The sequence below is a fragment of the Engystomops pustulosus genome, chromosome 2 (genome assembly GCF_040894005.1).
Source record: "Engystomops pustulosus chromosome 2, aEngPut4.maternal, whole genome shotgun sequence".
Taxonomy (NCBI): Eukaryota; Metazoa; Chordata; class Amphibia; order Anura; family Leptodactylidae; genus Engystomops; species Engystomops pustulosus.
In genome coordinates, this window is record NC_092412.1 from 215,915,398 (window position 1) to 215,935,133 (window position 19,736).

General features: G+C 43.1%; 1 protein-coding gene across 3 annotated transcripts in view; it reads right to left on the minus strand.

The window, feature by feature from the left end:
- Positions 1–13,320, minus strand: part of WDR81 (WD repeat domain 81) — a 38,927-nt gene extending 25,607 nt beyond the window's left edge. Inside the window, exons 1-4 of one of the 3 annotated variants that reach the window (XM_072138120.1) lie at positions 13,141–13,320; positions 4,813–8,346; positions 2,774–2,881; positions 781–956 (exon numbers count right to left, since the gene is read on the minus strand). In XM_072138120.1, the coding sequence (XP_071994221.1) occupies positions 781–956; positions 2,774–2,881; positions 4,813–8,287 (3,759 nt within the window). In that variant the 5' untranslated portion in view covers positions 8,288–8,346; positions 13,141–13,320. Of the gene's footprint in view, positions 1–780; positions 957–2,773; positions 2,882–4,812; positions 8,347–13,135 lie in introns of all 3 variants that reach the window. The other 2 variants (XM_072138119.1, XM_072138121.1) reach the window with 2 other exon arrangements.
- Positions 13,321–19,736: the final 6,416 nt, after the last annotated feature.

The following is a 19,736-nucleotide window of genomic DNA, read 5'->3' on the forward strand; positions in this document are numbered from 1 at the left end:
GGACAATTAGCAGAAAGTATGTAGAAGGGAGAAGTTTTTCTGTATTGTATTGTTTTGTCTATATGTAAGGCCTGCCCAGTACGGATAACTCGTAGCTGTGGAGGTGCAGACCCCAACGTCTGGCTCAAGCCCAGTGCCAGTAAAGCCTGCAATCAATGCCATGACCGATTGAGGGAGTTTCTGGAGGTGTGGTCCTGGTCCAGGTTAGGCAGCAGGGCCCGATTAGGGTCTCCTCCCTACTAGTTGACAACACTCCATTTGAGATGGGTATAAAAGCTGCTCATGCAGGGCCCTGAAGTCAGTCCTGAACAATTCAATTTTGATGGCCTATCCCGCTAACCTTAAATTATAACTTCTAGCCAAACCCTTTAGTAGAAGGATTATCATGGGTGGCCTAAGAGCCAGCACAGGCTTCTATGAGAAGTATCTGCATATGAATTAGGTTATGTGTGTGGTTTCTATGATTGTATGATGACCACCCACTAGCAAACTAGACTGAGGAGTTTAAAGGAACACTCCAGTCATAGCCGATTCATTGAATTATACCTTGTGCAGGGCCTGAAGGAAGGAGCATGACCCTAGGGTCTAGCAAGGTGCTAGGAATACAATGAAAATGAGTCATGCTCCTCCCTTCAGGCCCTGTACTATGTATTATTCAATGGATTCGCCTTGGCGGCAGTGTTCCTTTACCTTCTGGGATCATTCAGTTTTGGCAAGTGTCAGAACAAAACCTCAGTTACTAAATCTACAAGACATAAATAGAAGCAAACCATGACTTACCAGGTAGCTGATGTAAGGCAGATACTGGTACGTTAGGAAGGGTTCTCCATAGAGATGTGCCATGTGCATCAGACAATCCAGCACTGGTTTGGACACCTGATCCCCACACACCGGTCTCTTGACATTTAGTGGGCTATTCTCCTCCATGGTAGAGAAAAACTGATGTCTCTGGTGACCTGGACAAAATAGAATTAATAATAATAATTAAAAAAAAAAAATCTAGAAAATTTCTCTATTCAACTTTGAAGGAGAGTTATGTGGCGCCGTTAAATGAGAGTGATAGTAATCATGCACATAAAAATGTAAATGAGCAAATGAATGTCCAGATGGTCTGCAGCGTACCCTGTGACCAGCAGTAATGACTGACGGTACAATGAACAGAAATGTGAGGATTTTTGCAAAAACACGGGAAGGGATGAGCGCACTGCCCCTATGGCTAGAATGGATAAGTGGACTCCAAAATGTATTTTAAAGGTCTTTATTTTTAATAGCGGGCGACACGTTTCAAGGACGAATGGAAAGGTCCAATAACAACATACACTTGAGTGGTATAAAGGCCGATGGAAAGGGCAACACCACTGGAGGTCGACAGAGAGAAATGCTGATTATTGCCGAGAGGAGTGGAGGGTATCCCGCTGCGTGCCGGAGTATGTCAGACCCCCCACTCCTCTCAGCAATAATCATATACCACTCAAGTGTATGTTGTTATTGAACCTGATGAAGAGAACAATTTGTCCTTGAAACGCTTTGTTCGCTATTAAAAATAAAGACCTTAGAATACATTTTGGATTCCGCTTATCTATTCTAGCCATAGGGGCAGCGCACACATACCTACCTGTGTTTTTGCAAAAACACTCACATTTATCTGTCTGGATCATGTTGTCTTCTCAAATAGCAGGCTGAGCCATGGAGTCACCAATGAAAACATGCCCAAATGGTTCCAGAAGTCCAGAATAGAGAGACGGGTACATTTTCCAAATGCATGTTTGTGTTTAGCGGGACCTGCTGCAGCCACAATTAATCTGATATGTAAAATCCTGCTGACATATTCCCTCTAAAGGGAATTGGTACCACCAATCCCCAGACTAAACCACTGTTAACCACTAAAGACTGTTTAGTTCCCTTCATACATGTTCTTCCGATTCATCTATCCATAGGATTAGAGCCACCATTCCTCAGACTTTTATTTATCAACTGTTACTAAAGATCCAGTCAAGGAGGCAGGGGAGGTCCAGTATACAGTCAAGCTACACCGCCTCCTCCAGGCCCTTGACGCTCCTAACCCTGCCACATCATCCTCTTCTGCTCTTGAGATATTACACATGAGCAGTGCACCTCTGAGCTAGGAGCTTATCCCTCGCCGACTTCACAGGCGCCATTAAAGTGTGCATCGCAGGAGTGCTCATCAGCTAACTGGCCGCACTTCAGCGTGCCACTGTGGATGAGCATCAAATGCTCTGTAAAGTCGGCCAGGTGGATGTGCAGCATATTAGGAGCAGAGGAGGATGATGTAGCCATAGTGGGGGACAGGGTTAGAGGGTTAGGTATATCAATGTTCGTGACGTGGGGTAGCTTGATTGTTTGCTTGAGCTCCCCTGCCTTCTTGACTGGATCTTTAATAAAAGAAGGGTTAAACAAGTCTTCTTTAGAGGAATAGTGGCTCTATTCCCATAAATCAGCAGCACTTGTATGAAGGGAACTAAAAAGTACAAAGGTTTTTTTTTGCTGGAGGAGGAGGGGGGGGGGGGATTAATCGGTGGTGACAGGTATATTTATTATCAACTAGAAGTAGAGGAGATTTCATAAAATTTCCTGGTAATGTAAGATGCAGAGGAATTGATACGTGGAAAGTCCACAGCATTTACAACCATAAAAGGTGCTTCTTATGAACCTTCATACAAATATTCTTCTCCTAAAATAAGGACAGATATTTGCTAATCTATTATACAGCGAGTAACAAAGCCGTCCAAAAAGACAAGAGGCGAACAATTACCAACATAACAGGACGTCAGCAGCCTCAGCAAATTCCTTGCAATGCAGCGGGAGGTCACGGTAGGACCCAACTTGGCCGACAGCCACCTGACCATTTTACAGGCCGTATCTGTAACAGAAGCACAGAGCTTGATAAACACACAATATACAGGATATAAGCCTGACATCCCTAGATAAAGCAAAAAGAAAAATGATACTGCTGGTTTGTGCGAGATTACCGTTTATGATGTGAAGTACAAATTCATTCTAACACTTTACTATATACTTACTGTATGAGGCCCCATGAACACGTAGAGCAGTTATTAAACCGGCTGTATATACGGGTGGCATACGGCCCCATGCATTCCAATGGGCCATCCATGTACATAGCCGTATTGTCCACTGTACCGCCAGCGAGACGTATCAAAATATAGAGCACATCCTATATTCCACCGTATTTCCATTCTGTATAGCCCATAGAAGTCAATGGAAAGCATAAAATACAGGCTGCATACGGCTGTGCAACGTATGCCACCGTATATACGTGCAGTATCCAGAACTATTGGGAGGGGCATTCTGCAGCCAGCCAATAGTCAGCCATCCATCATTTTCCAGCCCACGTATTTTGTACGGATACGGTACAATATGTCCTTTACGGCCAGAATACAGCCATATATACAGAACAGGAAAGACCATACGTCGTGTGCATGAGGCCTAAATCTAATGATTGATATAATGTTATTATGCCTCTAGTACATTTTTTTGCACATCATAATGATTTGGTGGGGCTGCATGGTTCTCTTATTTGCGGTACAAATCATTAAAGCGACCCTCCATTTTGCCCATAGTGCCCCTATGATCAATGGGTTGCTAACGTCTTTAAAGGGAACCTCTCATCAGGAATAGCATTTTTAGATTATGACATGTTCCAATAGTCTCTGGCATGTTGATTTAAAAAAAATGTCTTTGTCATGGGGGGGTTGCAGAGAATTGCTTAAGTGGGCAGGAAGCGGACTTAAGTGGGAGCATGGCAATGAGTGAGAATAAGGGGAGAGGAAAAATTGAGAAGATGACTTGTGCCACTTGAACTGCCCCCACCCCAGGAATTAACACACTCTGCTGGCAAGAAGTCAGGTAATGTGAAAAGTAACAAATTAAATAGCAGTGGAATTTTTCAGATACACGACAAAGGCATTTTGAAAACAACATGACAGCGGCTATTAGAACCTGTCATGTAAAAATGACCTTCCTGATGACACGTTCCCTTTAAGGAGGCTCTCTCTAAGTCACAAGTCCCCTCCACTATGATGGTCCACACAGTGATGATGGCATGTCTAACTTACAGGCAGCTTTATGATTAAATCAGTACACATTTCAGGACAGATCTGACAGGGGTGCCAAAGAAGGGAACAGACTGCATGGACTGCACCAGTTATGTTGAAAATACATTCCTAATATAAAGTTAAAAATTGCCTTATGAGGAGAGGGGGCCTCTAGTCTGAAGGAGCAGAGTCGCTGCCTAAGGTACAATATGATACCGGTAGTACAATGCTCACTTATCTCTATAAGTGCCATTGGAACTACGTAGGATGCACAAGTGTGACCATTGCTCTAGGCAAAAGAGGGACATGTAACTAGTGTTAATGATTGGTGAGGTCTTAGCAAGGTTCCAAGGAATAGGTGATAAGTTGTGATTGTGGGACAATTACTTTTAAGATGAAATAATAGCATAGTCTCCTCTCTCAAGGCAACAGTTTCACACCAAGCGACTATGGCACATGTGTCTTATTCTTATCAAACCAACCACCTGGTATGCAGTTAGGACTGGAGAGTACAACGCCCTTCCTTAACTATCATGCAATTCCATTAACCGCAATAGTACAGAGTACATCACTTGATTTTTTTAAATTAAAGCTAAACTTTTGGAACGGTTGTATGCACTCCAATATCCCTGCCCTGGGTACACGAGTCTGGTCACCTTGTCTCTTGCGGCTCTATCCCATATGTGTATCTCACTGTTATTTCCCTGGCTGCTTCAGGTTTAAGTCAGTCATTCCTTACCTATCAAAATCTTTTGTTCTTTTTCCTCGGTTTGGTTAGTTAAATCAGATTCATCTTCTAGTTCTCTACTGTCGCTGGCCAGTACTGTATCAGCAGAGGTATCGGTATTGACCGAAAGCGTTAGCTCAGAAAGACCAGGAGAAGATTCTCGTTCTTCTTCTTCTTCCGATTCCTCACTCTGCTTTAGATCTTGGCTGCTGTCTCCGGATTTCATACTACCCTTTTCCCTAATGGAATCATTATCCGTAGCTTTCTCATCTCCTAAGGAAACTTCACTTGCGCTGCTCTTGTCACTTAACCGGCCAAGGCTGACAGACTCTGGTTCCTGGGGCTGTAGAGGATCACTGACATATAGGCCCGACTGAAAGTCTTCATTTTCGGCTAGATAAACCTGATCGTGAAAGCTGACCCCAGATGTGTAGTCTAATAGTTCATGGGATGAGGAACTTCGATCTACATTGCTGTGTCTAACTTCACCAAATTCACATGAGACCGGGCTTTCACCACCACTTTCCTCATCCTCGGCAGCTCCAGATAGTAGCTTTGCTTCATCGCCTGAACTTTCTACACCAACAAGTATTTGCAGTACATGATTAAGCAAATTAGAAAGAAAAGCTTGCAAGCCCAGGCGTACTATTAGCTGGGCCACAAAGCAATCGGTGTAAAGGTAAAATCTTCCGTGAAGATACAAAGGGTTTTCATATGCCCCAATGAGTGGCTTCATTAGATATTTGTTTGCATTTTTAGGTCCTAAAGCTTTGGCCACAGGCTCAAATAGGTACCAAGCTGCATATACAGCAGTGCTCTGTTCTGTCATTAAGGACAGGATAAATGGAAGAATGATCTCCAAACCTTCGGGGGTGATATCACAAAGAATCCCATCGATCTGCTGCCACAACTGGAACACAAGCTCGCGGCCTTGGCCATCATCATCTGTCTTTCTAGACTGATAGGTTAAAATAAATTTATGTAGGTTTGGAAAGTACTTGGGGAAAGGAATGGTGGAACAATAAGCACTGAGGAGCTGTGATGGACAAGGTGGTGGAAGACCATTAAAAATGTGGGGAAACTCAAAAAGTTTGACTTGTTCTTCAACCTTCTCACCGCTGAAAAGAAAGTCATGCTGCGTGTGCGTTTGCAGCAATGACTCCAACATCTGTAAAAGAGGCGTCGGAATATCTTTGACATGGTGTCTACACAAATTATGGACCAAAGAATACCGTTCTTTCAATGGAGCTTTTGGAGCCATAGTGTGAATTTTTGGTGCAAAAATAATTTCTGCTATCATCACACCCAGAGCCTGGATATCCCTCTCAAACAAATCCAGTTGGCTCAGTGGGATTTTCTTTCGAGACTTGTTCACAGGTAGGATGGTGCTATGCAAGCCTCGAACTAGAAAGTTGTCCAGCTTTTCCAGTTCTTCTAAAGCTTGTATGGGGTTAAAACCTTCAGGAAGCGAGATTTTTCCACCATTTTCCTCAGATAGACCCTTATACTGCCTATTTGACTTAACTAGTGCTGCTCGGCTTTCACTGGCACTAGTGATTTGGAGGGAGGGAACAGCCTCACAATTCTTTCCAGCAGATCCTAAGGCATCTAGAGCTTCAGTCCCTTGTTCGAGGTCATCATCTACAGAGCTTACTTTTTCACTTGTCCAAAGGCTTTCACAAGGAGTAGCTTCTAAAACTAGACCATTGGCCGCATCTTTATCATCACATGCAGTCACCTCAATAATATTATTTTTAGATGGAACTATATTAGGGGCTTCGAATAAAGAATATCCAGGGCCCAGAAGACGTTTCGGATGTGGTTGGTCAAACAATTGTACAACTCCATAACATGTCAAGTTGGTATGATTATCCACCAGATGAAGACAAACATTTTTTTCTTTAACTGCGTTCTTCCCTGATAATTTATACCCAAATGTGAGATCAATCCAATGGTGGAGGTCCTGAGAAACATCCCGGCTTTCTAGAAGTGCTCGATGAACATGGATGAAGTCTTCGTAGGAGCTACACCAAGATGGAATGTCAAGATCCGGCATGTCTGGATGAATAGATTTGAATATAGTCGGATCTGTATAAAACTCTGGAATACATTCATCAGGTGTCCACCCTTGCATACGTTCCATGCTTGCTGGGTATTCATTTGGTTCCCATTGAGACCTTACATGATAACACAGCACTGCTTTTGGAGTCCTTCTGGCTTTGTATACATAGTATGTGATGTCAGATAAAACATCAGAGATATGGTGAGGAACATGCAACTGGTCAGAACTGCCACCTCCTGCAACAAAAGCTTGCTTCGTCATTTCGTATGTAAATTCCAGTTGTTTATCCCCTTTGTTGAGACGGAATTTGGATTTCTTCAGGTCTCGAAACTTGCCATTTTTCGTTGTAAAATCAACAACCCACGGCAAGACAGGATGGTAGTTAGGATCACCTTCTCTCCTTCCAGCCAGTTTGTTCAGGTACATAAGGTAATCGAAGTTGCTAATTCTTCCATGAATCCAGTCTATAACCAGCTCCTTTAACTCACTGTTGCAAGAATTACAGAGTTGACTAGATTTTACTTGGTCCACAATATCTGCTGAATTTTCTTTCCTGTCCAAAACCTTTTCAAAAGGTGTCTCATAATCCATAAAGTTGGGTCTTAGCCGGCTGCAAAGTTTCTCATCGATGGCTATATTGCATAATGAAATGGCTCCACTTGATAGGCCTCCCTGGTGACAAGCTTTCAACGCCTGTAAGACATTATAGAGGATAAAAAGAACTTTGGAATGACTGTTTGCAAGCTTCGCCGGGCTGAAAGTGACTGCATCATACAAGGAATACTGCACATATGGTAATATAACATAAATCAAGTCAGCAGATTCTATAAGAGCATCAGCTGGTACGATATTTGGACAAGAAGGAAATCCTACAACAAAGCTGGCACTTTCTTTAGAGGGTGAACCATTAGTGTTTGCCTTAGTTAGATGGATGAAGGAACAACCATAGACTTTTTGGAGAGACAGTTTGAGAGCATCTAGGGCCGGCATGCTTGGCACTTTAGTTACACTTTCATAAGGTTCTACATAAGTCCTACAAGCCTTTTTCCACAAGTTCTTATAGTTCTGTTTAGCAATACCATTCATAAACCTGATCAGAGACTCAGAGTCACTATTACGACCTTGTAAGAAACCATTGTCTAATGCTATGGTGTAGGCTAGCTTCCTTTTCCGCAGTCCATGGATCTCAATTCTTGTCCAGCCAGCTGGTAACTTCTGTACGGATCTCTGCAAAAAAGTCTGGATTTCCACACAACTGAATCCCTCAGGCTTTGGGCACTGCACTGGGACAGCTCTACGCTCCTTCAGGTTCAAAAGCCATTTCTGGGACACAAGGGCAACCACGTGATTCTCTGACTCACAGACAGTGAGCTGGTTCTGGTCAATGCCCAGTTCTTTCTTAATAGACTTTACCAACCACTCCATTTTGGCAAGATAGGAGACTGTGTGAAGGTGCGGACTCGTCACATTTTAGTAGCTGCAGCCTACAAAATTAAACATAGAAACATTTTAATAACAAGTAAATCAGCTTCATTTATTTAATATCACCACACCACAATTGTACTGCTTGTAGTTATTAGACATGCAGAAAACAACAAGAAAAACTATCAACCCAACTTTGAAAAGGAAGTATAAGACCTTAATAGGGTCACGGATTAACCTATTATAGATTGGTGTTTGCCGTTGGAAACCATGAGACACATGACTTCCTGCATTGTCCTATGTCCTGCTGATTTATGGTGGATGGAGCAGTATTTATTCCTATAGGTAACAGGTATAGACGGGCTAGATTACACCGGCGTGCCTTACAGCTACATTTAAAAAGGCATTTAATGATAAAAAAAAAGGGCCTTCAAAATATAAATGGGTCACCTGAGGCATTCAATAATTACAAAACCCTTACCAAAATCTGTAAAAAAATAAATAAAATCAGACAAAATACGAAATGAAAGACAAGTCGCCAAATATAGCAAAACAAATACGAAAATTCTTTTTAAGTATATAAATGCAAAAAAAAAAAAAAAAACGGGTCAGAACAGGTTGGACCCCTATATTCTGAAAATGGGGCTTTGGTGACTGGAGACCAAGATAAGCCGGAGATACTAAATGGGATTTTTGCTCCATTTATACAATAGAAGAAAGAACATCTGACATGGGAGGTGCCAGTGCGGGTCATGCATCTTGTAATATACTAGACAGGCTGAAAGACATGATCCTATATAAGCTCCATAAGATCAATGTGAACAAGGCTCTTGGACCAGATGGGTTATACCCCAGAGTTATTAAAGAACTCAGTTCTGTTCTCTGTCTAAAATCTTCAGAGATTCCCTAATGACTGGTATGGTGCCAAGTGATTGGAGCAAGGCAAATGTGGTGCCAACATTAAAAAAAAAATTGTGGGGAAAATATTGGAAGGGTTACTAAAAGACTACATACAGGAGTATGTGACATCAAGTGACAGCCAGCGAGGGTTTACTAAGGATGGAAGTTGTCAGACTAACCTGATCTGCTTCTATAAAGGACTGAGCAGATGCCTGGATGGTGGAGCGCCTATGCATATTGGGGCTCATTTACTAAAGGTCCGCGGACAGCACTATCGTCAGGATATTCCGACGATTTCTGCATTTAGAAGGGCTTTTTGTCATACATGATCGGATTTTGGCCCATCGGCACCAACTTTAACGCAACACAAATCGTGGGGCGACCGTCGGACGATCCCACGGATTCGGCCAGCGCGGGATTTAACATTCAAAATTGTGTTGCAAGCCAAGCACTTATATGCACCGGGAAGAAGAAAATGAACTCAGCAGGGAATCGACACATGCAGGAAATTGGACGCACGATCTTAGTGAATCGCGGCAGCTCCAAATCCTCGTCGGACAACACACCTCCGGGATCAGGATGGGACGGCTATGTAAATGAGCCCCATAGTGTTTTTGGACTTTGCAAAGGCATTTGACACTGTCCCTCATAGACGCCTATTGGTTTGGAAGGAATCCTTTGCAACTGGATTGAAAACTCGCTGAGGATTGTATCCGATTAGTAATTATGTTTGGCCCCTGGTCCGGCTGGCTCCGCCATCACAGCGTTGCATCTATTCACTATGCTATGATCACGCATAGCACGAGAACTGCACGTCATACCGACTCTCTGACCACTGTGTTGGCCGAGCCTGCTGGGTCGGGAGCCATGCATAATTACTAATAAAAGGAGCTAAAAGGCGCTCGACAAAGCGCCTTAAGCTAATTTACATATTTTTAAAACTGTTATTTCTCGGAAACGCTGCACTATTTGTACATACCAAAAGACGGCACGGGACAGGGAGGCGAGTATAAGCCATCAGGTATTCTGATATCCAAGTTGTGAGGTCAGGTCAAGGCCCCCCCATTACGTTCATGTGCCTGACGCCATAAAAATATTTTTTTTTAAAACATTTCCAATTATCTCCTTGAAATAGACTATATTACCATATTTTACCCCATTAAACTAGCAGGTTTGTCAGGCTGGGTATGACATAACCTTTCTTGAATTCCCTCTTATGTAAAATATCGCCCTTTTCCCTATGAAAAAATTCTTCTACAAAGTCACATGCAAATAAACAGAGAAGAGTCATATATTCCCCAAGATCGGCCACTTTTATAAGCTGCAGATACGGGTGTTTGTTCCTTCTGTGTGTATCCCATATGTTTTCACTTCCCCTTTTATAGTTCAATTTAACAAAATCATAAATCATAGGAATATGGTTAATATAGAGCAGGGAAGGTAACTGTCTATCATCTTATGTGTATAATGTGTTTTAGGGCGTCTCAGCTTATAGATCCTGTTTTTGGGAAGGAAAGAAGAATGGAATTTTTAATACCAGATTCTATTGCTGGATTACCACCTGGTGAAGGGAGTAGTGTAGTTTCCACATCCATTAGGGGCAGATTCACTGCCTATCTGTACTCTGCTGTATCAAACTTAGGATCCCTGAGTTTGATACAGTCCACTGATGCAACAGGAAGGGGAGGGGGTAGTTGTTTAGTGGGTAGGTCGGTTGAAACTCGTAGCGGTAACTGGGGTTTCAGGAAGCCCTCGATCTCTCCACCCACAAGCACAGTAACTCATTCTAGGCCACCAGTAATAAGATCTATATGGGACTGGACTGAGCAGGTGCCTGTAAGTTATCAGTAAAAGAGTAATTGTTACACCTCCTCTTCCTTGTCTCCCTGCTATCTGGCCCATCTGCACCTCATCATCATCAAGGGCCATCTTGCCCGACAGCAGTATCAGGAGTTTGCCCCCAGGGGAATTACAGGTCTCCACTGCTGACCGCCACAAACATCAGCGCAGCCCCTCCTAAAACCACTACAGCGGCCCCCAGAAGAGAAAGATTACAGGGAAGTGCCAGGGAGTAGTCCGTTGCTGTGGAAGCAATTGTGTCCACCTGAAACTGTGACAAGTCAGTGTGTAAGGCTGTGATGCACCACAATGCCCAGCAATCCCACAGGCAACAGCACCACTCTCACCCTGCAGCTCATTGTATCCCCTCAACCCAGAGCTCAGTGCAGAGAAGCCTAAACACCAACAGACTTTGCTACTACAACCAGCATCATCCTCTCCTCTGTCCCTCTCACCCTCTTCCACATCCCAGGACGCTGCACAAGTAGCCTCAGACTTTCAATTCAGTTTTCTTTCGATTGCAACCAAAAAGGTCCAAAATCCTGCCAACCCTCATCGACCAATATCTGCACAGACAATTCAGATGCAGCCACAGGAAAGTAATCTAAATGTGAGTTGTATAACTAAATCCACAGTAGATTGTCCTACTTGGTCTAGATGTAAAACCCAGATCATTAAAGTCATGAGACCGGTCATATGGAGAGTCATGCTGTCCTCCATTATCCAGATCATCAGCTCTTTTCGGGCAACATTCACACTGGAATGAGCCGGATGCCAATTTTCTGCACAGATTGCTATGAAGATTTTACAACAGTTTAACCTGTAGCAAATTTAACCCTATGTATTGCAAAGGGTGAAATCCAGAATAAAATCTCCTGTAAACCTGATGAAAGAGTTTTCCAGGAATCACAGAGAGTGGAAGGGGACCCACCTATAGATTAGCTCAACAATACGTTGTTCACGAACAAGAACCGGCTCGTTCACGAACACATCACTATTGCCCTGGAGTATCCAGGACTGCAGGACCTGAATGATGTCATTCCAGGTCCTGCAGGTAAATGCTGCATACCTACAGCACAAAGTAAATAGATATAAAATAGCGAAGAGAGGACCTGATATCTGCGTTCGGGCACGCAACAAGGACATTGGATTGGTGGCCCACCAGTCAATCCAACACATTAACCCTTGCAACTAGCCATGGCTATGATTGGCCAGGGGGGACACCAGGTTTGTCAGTTCTACTCATCTCTAATGTGAAAAGGAGCTTTGTTCTCCATGTAGTAGACTGACAGCAGGTCAGTGAGAGGAAGCTGAGCTGCAGTTACCTTTCCCTGCCACTACACAAAGGATGGAGCTGCACATCTTTTCGGTTCTTTGTGTTGCTACAGTTCATTACTTTATATAACCCATAGAATCCAATAATATAATGTATGTAAAAGTACATAATACAACCTTGGACTACCTGCACTCTTGGACTGCTAGGTCCACTTGTGCCAATGACACTAGAAAATACTGCGAATAGGGGCAGGAATAGGACCTGCTCTGAGTTTGATGCCGTCAGCTGTCACATAGGGCCATGTAAACCTCCACCGTGTGTATGAGCCCATAGAAATGAATTTGTCGCTGTTCTATTACTTGAATCGACACATAGCACATTCTAGGACCATGTGCACGGCACCTTACTCCGGGTCTCTGACCCATCAGGCCGTCAAAAATGGGCTTTTCCTTTACATTACATGTATCTATCAAGAAGATTAGGACAGATGTGATAGTCCCCTATTATCAGGTGCTGTATACATGAAGTTATATATACACCACAGCCTTCTAGGATATCCCATACAGACACAAAGGTAAATCTCCTTGTTCTGCTGAATAAGAAGCAATGTCGCCTCCTCTCAGTATAGAGGGGAGCACAATTCTGATTACTGGACGCAGAACAGGGACAGTCAATAAACTTATAGGGACAGCGTAGTGTGAACTTGACCTTACTGTACCCTGTATAACAACACTGTATGACTGCGAGGGAGGCTCTGCACACACTCTACATTATCCATATATACACACAATACATAGATACATAACACACATGCAGTATACGCGTGTGCTGCTCACCTTACCCGGCAGGACCTATAGCAGAACATTACACGACCAGCACCATGTGACAGCTCCGGCTCTGTCTCTGCAGCGGCTGCACTGGGTCAGGTGAGATTAGGGAAGTGCGGGCTCAGCCATGATGGATCAGCTGACCGCAGTCATGTGACCCGCCGCGTCACCACTAGCAGAGGAGCCGCAGTGTGCGGTGCCCGGGGGTGAGAGAGGGCGGCGGGCGTGTGCCCATCACCTGCCATCACGCGGCTCTCTATGGCGGCCTATACTGCATGGGGCTTACTATACGATATATTTCCTGTGCGATTCCCAATCATGAGCGTTTATTTTTATCCTAAATTTACTCTACAGGGCAAGTTTATTTAAAATAAAAAAGCCCCTCTTCCCCCAAGTAATTAAACTGTATAGAGCACGCCCAAGATTAATAATAATAATCATAAACATTAAAAAACTATTCTACACACCGATCTTACAACACATGTGTTACAGGTCGGTAGGGGCTTTCTACAATTGTTTCAGCATATAGTGACCCGCTCTTGAATTTAATTATACACAGTGGGGCACATGTATGAAACTCTTGTCTTACCTTATTCTTTAATTTTTGAGACGCTTTATGGTGCTTGTGCTCTTTTGCAACTTTTTTTGTGCCCAAAACTGTCTCCCTGTCTTTGCAGTGTTCCCGGAGTTATCAACTGAATCACATAGAAAAGTAGCGCATAGAAATCTACGGCTGCCTCTGACCAGGTGTAGAAATTAGTTTGGGACTGATTGCGACTTTTTTTGTTTTAAAAAGTCGCAAATTAAATAAAAAACAAACAGCTGACCAGCGGAAAAGTCCCCAAAAAACAGAGGGACAAAGCCTTCAAGTGTCCATCAAATTTTTATATCATGCCAGCCATGAATTATTATACTAGCACAGCTCATAAATACTGCAGAACCAACAAACATCAACAAAATTTCACCGCTGTGCATATTATTCTTTTCTTTTTTAACCCCTTAGCGCACTGCGTCCGATGTATTGGCTGCTGAGCACAGTGACTTAACGCTCAGCGTCTGAGCTGATGCCGGTTCAGCTCGAGATCTGAGGCGACCCATCATTGGGATACACAGGGTGCCGGCTGTTACTAACAGCCGACACCCCAGTGTAACACCCGCGGTCGAACTGGGCTCCGATCGTGGGTGTTTAACCCGTTAAATGCCACTGTCAGTGTGACTGCAGCATTTAAACTGCCTTTGGGGGGTCTTTCCCCCACGATCATATGTGCATAGGCTGACACTGCTAATAGGCTGCAGTACATCAGTATTGAAGTATTATGACGTATTATGACGAAAAAGCAATCAGATGATTGCTTGTTCATGTTCCATGGTGGAACTAGTAAAAAAGTAAAAAAAAAAATGTTAGTCAATAAAAAATAAAGTAATAAATGAAAAATGCCCATAAAAAATAAAGTAATAAATGAAAAATGCCCATAAACTCATAACATACATAGAGACATGTCTAAATCATAACACAAACCCCACATATATAGTATCACCGCGTCCGTAACAACCTGTAGAATAAAAGAAAATAATTATTGAACCTGCACAAAGAATGGCGTTAAAAAAACTGTTAAAAACCCGCCAAAAATTATCATTTTACCTATTCAATCCCACAAAAAATGCAATAAAAAGTGATTTAAAAAACATATGTACTCCAGAATGATACTACTACAAAGTACAACATGACCCGCAAAAAACCACATCATCAACCAGCTACATAGCCAGAAAAGTAAAAATATTATGCCACTTAGGAGACGGCAATGCAAAAATTCCTATGAGGAAATTAAAATCCTGGCAGCTGCAGGTCCCTCCTTTCCTTCTGCGCCTCGCTGTGCGCCCATAAAACAAGTAACGGCCACATGTGGGGAATCTCTGTACTCGGGAGAAATTGTATATCAAATTTTAAGATGGGTTTTCACTTTTTATCTTTTGGAAATGTGTAAATTTTAGGGCTAAATTAACGTATAACTGACAAAATTTGACCATTCTAAATTTCACCTCCATTTTGATTTAATTAATATAAAGATCTCAAGGGGTTAACAATCTTCCTAAAAACCATTTATGATAGTTTGAGGGGTGCAGATTCGAAAATGGGTTGATTATATAGGATTTTTTTAATGTTAAATATGTAATATTTCATTCAAAACAGTATTTATCCCCAAAATAGTCAATTCTAAAAAATATGGAAAAGCGATATTCGATTTGTAAGCCGCGTGACATCAAAATAAATTATCCAGACATTTCAACAATTATGAAAATGTAAAGTAGACACATGGGAAATGTTATTCAGCAACTCATTTAGGTGGTAGATCTATCTGCCTGAAAACGCAATGATTTTTAATTTTGAAAATGGCAAATTTTTCAAAAAATTCATCATTTTTTTTGTTGTAAATAAACGCAAAACTTATCTGCCAAAATTTACCACTAAAATGAAGTACAACATGTGAGGAAAAAATAATCTCAGAATCGTTTTGATAAGTAATAGTGTTCAAAAGTTATAACCATATAAAGAGATGCAAGTCAGAATCCAAAAAATGGGGCTGAGCCTTAAAGGGGTATTCCCATCTGAGCATTTACATTTAATTAACTTCATTTGCCATATGTAAAAATTTCTTCAATTGGATGTTAATGAAATAAATGTTCCCTTGTGAAGATAATTTCTCATAAATGTAGTCATGTTGTCCCTTAGAAATGAGATAGCTTCCTCGGATACGACCACCTCACATTTAGGCAGCAATGGCCAGACATGCGCTATAGAGTCCTGCCTGACCTCCTGGATTCAGCAATCATGACCACAGGACGGCTGTAGGACCTGCAGTAACTCCTGGACATTTCATATACAAAAACCTTATGTTTCTTTGTGCAATACCTCCAGCAGAGGTCGTCGTATCCAAGGACACAGTCTTGTTTCTAAGGCACCATATCACTACATTTATGGGAAATTATCTTCACACAGGAATATTTTTTTTAATAACATCTAATTGAAGAAACGTTTATATATGGCAGATTAATCAAACTGAATGTTAATGCCCAGAATACCCCTTTAAGCTACAAAATGGCTGTGTCCTTAAGAGAACCTGTTCCCATAAAACCCAACAATAAACTGTGGTTTAATGGCACAAGTGTGCAGTGTTGCCTTGGCACAAAAACTTTATGAGATCCAGTCAAGGTGGTGGTAGAACTCTTGGATCCATTCAATCTTCCTCGCCTCCTCATGGCCATCCTGACTGGTAAAATCCGCCCCTCTACATGCTATTGGAACAGTTCCACATCTCTGCAAGATGTTTTGAATATTCCGTGCATGCGCGGTTCACCTGACATTGCAGTACCAGACAGCTCTGCGTCAAAACGTGACGTTTTCCAGACCCCTTGGGGGGTACGCAAGGTCAATTAACTTCGTCACGCCCCTAAGGGTGTATGTGGTGGGGCATGAGGTCATACAAAGGTGGGGTTTGCTGCATATTGCAGCAATCACTCACTGCTAATATCCACCAATTGTGAGTATTATCCCCTTGATCTTTGTTGAAATCGCAACTCTCTGTGACGTCGTCGGGGAGTGCCGATTTGTTGCCATGACAGCCTTGGGTCTTCATCAGACCTGAGGCTGTATGGCTTCTGGAGATTCGCTAAAATGCGCCAGTGGTGCATAGTATATAGTAGGACACAAGGGCTTGTTGATGTTAAAGGGGTTGTCCACTTTCAGCAAATAATTTATATGGTTTGTGTAAGGAAAAGTTATACAATTTTCCAATATACTTTCTGTATCAATTCCTCACTCTAGATCTCTGCTTGCATTCCTGCTATAGAAAGCATCTATGATAACTTCCAGTGGATAGAAATCTGTGCATGGTTCAACAGGTGACGACTCGTTAGTATCAGAGTAATCAGAGCTGTGTGATAGAATGAGCCGTGTAGCTGTGTGACCATGGACAGATTTGTATCCACCGGAAGTGCAAGAAAGCAAGCAGAGATGTAGAAAACAGTGAGGAATTGATACAGAAAGTATATTGGACAATTGTATAACTTTTGCTTACACAAACCATATCAATTATTTGCTAAAAGTGGACAACCCCTTTAAGGTTCTCCCAGGCAAACACAATGGGCACAAGTGATGCTCTGATTATATAAGGTGCAGACACACCCCTTTACACCCATAGGAGATCTCTAGGAACCCTCCTACCTGGAATCAGGGCAAGAACCTTGGAGGAGTTCTAGCTTCTCAATGGGAATTCATAGGGTCAGGCTTCTGGTCTTATGGGATCCGGATGAATCCCTGGATCACATTGATACCAGACATAATCCATTTTCTATTCTTCCGTTCAGAGATATTTATATCTTTGTGTCCAAAAATTCTAGAACCAAGTTAGATACAGGCAAGCGATACCCTGGCTATCCCGATTCCAGAACTGGCCTTGGGCTGATAAGTACCATAACTCCATTACTGTCCATATACGACATATTGTCCTGGGAGTTATATGACCCTTTATCTGAAAGTGGAGGGAAACCTTTTGAAACAGTTGGTGCCAGCACATCTCAGAAAAATTTTTGAGGCTATACCTCCTGGAGAGTAAATGACACTCTAACTTTGAATCAATTAAGCTATTCGGGATGAGGCAGTAGAATGTGGGTGACTGGTACTAGCACTGATGACTATAATGCCTCTTCCCTAAGGTACATGTATTTTCCTATATTTCCATCACAGGCTCATCACTACCCGGTTCCAGAGGTGCACCACACATACGTGGGTATTGTGCATCATAAACGTTTGAGCACGTCCGGAGAGTTCTCTCTCAAAGGCGTTCAAAAGGATCCACACGGTTCCATTACACCACAAGTACAGTCACCTATAAGGTACTATTCAGGGTTTATTGTTTTGTGTTAGCCGGTTACCTTTAAATATGATGGAATAAAGATTTGCAAGACTTTTAGCTCAATTATGCTGAAGGACTTTTTCTTCCCCATCAGGGTCATTACTTTGGTCTGTCCCGAGTCAAGTGGGCAGTGGCAAGTTGTAAGTCCCACCCAGGACCAGCCACCTGACAATAGGGAGCCCAGTTAGCGTAAGGAAGTAATGACATGGCTGAGATGGCTTGTTTTGGGCGCAAGAGGTGCAGGAGCCTACAAAATCCTGTATATGCTTGCACCCCAGGGTGCCCAGCCACACATGAGTAATATCCCCAAGTTAGTACCCTCTTCCAAAGAGCAGTCGGACCACTGGAGCCGCAACAACCAGATGCTCAGGAGGAATGACATCCCGAGGAGCCAGTTCTTCCCTAATGATATCCGAAGCATGAGAAAGGGCATCAGCCTTGATGTTCTTTTCTACCGGACAGAAATGGGTCAAGAAATTGAAGCGGGAGAAGAAGAGTGACCAGCAGGCTTGTCGTGGATTGAGGCGCTGAGCAGTATGGAGATAAAGGAGCTTCTTTTGGTCAGTATATATGCAGACTGGAAAGTGAGCTACCTCCAGAAGATAGCGCCACTCTTCTAAGGCCAATTTTCTGGCCAGTAGTTTTCCGTCTCCTATGGAGTAATTCCTCTCTGCAGAGGAGAAAGTCTAAGAAATAAACCCACAGGTCAGACTTCTCCCCTTGGGCCCTTTTAGGGTGAGCGCCTCACCAGCTCCCACTGAAGAGGCGTCAACCTCCAGCTGCAATGGCTTCTCCATATCAGGCCGTGTGAGAACTGGAGTGGAGGCGAAGGCGGACTTCAGCTTAGCGAAAGCTTCTACAGACCCGGAGGCCAGAATTTAGGGTTGGCTTTCTTCTTCGTCAGCGCCACAATAGAAGAAACCAGAGAGGAAAAGTGTGGTAAAAATTGCTGGTAGTAATTGGCGAAACGCAGTAATCTCTGTTTAGCACGAGACCTACTGGGCGAGGCCACTGGAGAACTGCAGACAACTTTGTGGGATCCATCTGTAGAATCCTTGTCGGAGATGATGTCCCCGAGGAACGGAATGCTGTTCTGATGACACTGGCATTTATCGAGTTTAGCATAAAGGCGACTGGCCCTTCTGAGGACTTGAAATTCGTGGGACTTACAATACACTCTATGGGCAGAACTTCCCTGGCAGTTTTCGGGAAATAAGGACCCTACTTGATAATTGGAACAGTCTCCCCCTTTCCCTCTTTGGCAGGATAGCAGCGGTTAAAATGACCATCTTACCTAAGCTGCTTTATCTTTTTGAAACCCTACCAGTGCCAGTGCCGTTGGGTGCCCTGAGGTCCCTACAAGCGTCAATATTACACTTTATCTGGGCTAAAAAGAGGCACAGAATCTCCAGGTCTGTTCTACTCGCTCATAAATCTAGAGGCGGCCTATCGGTACCGGACATAACCAGATACTATTGGGCAACACATTTGCGGCGTATCCCAGCATGGTCTACCTTACTGGCATTCTCTAAGTGGATGGAGATAGAGAAATTGTGGTTGGCCCCTTTCCATCCTAACTCTTATCTTTGGCCCAAAGAGGCGCCTGCGCTACCCGACCCCCAATTAGGCCCCATCTCATTCACAATTAAGTTGTGGAAGGCCTGTCTGACCAGGTTCCCCCTGAGGTCTCAGTGCTC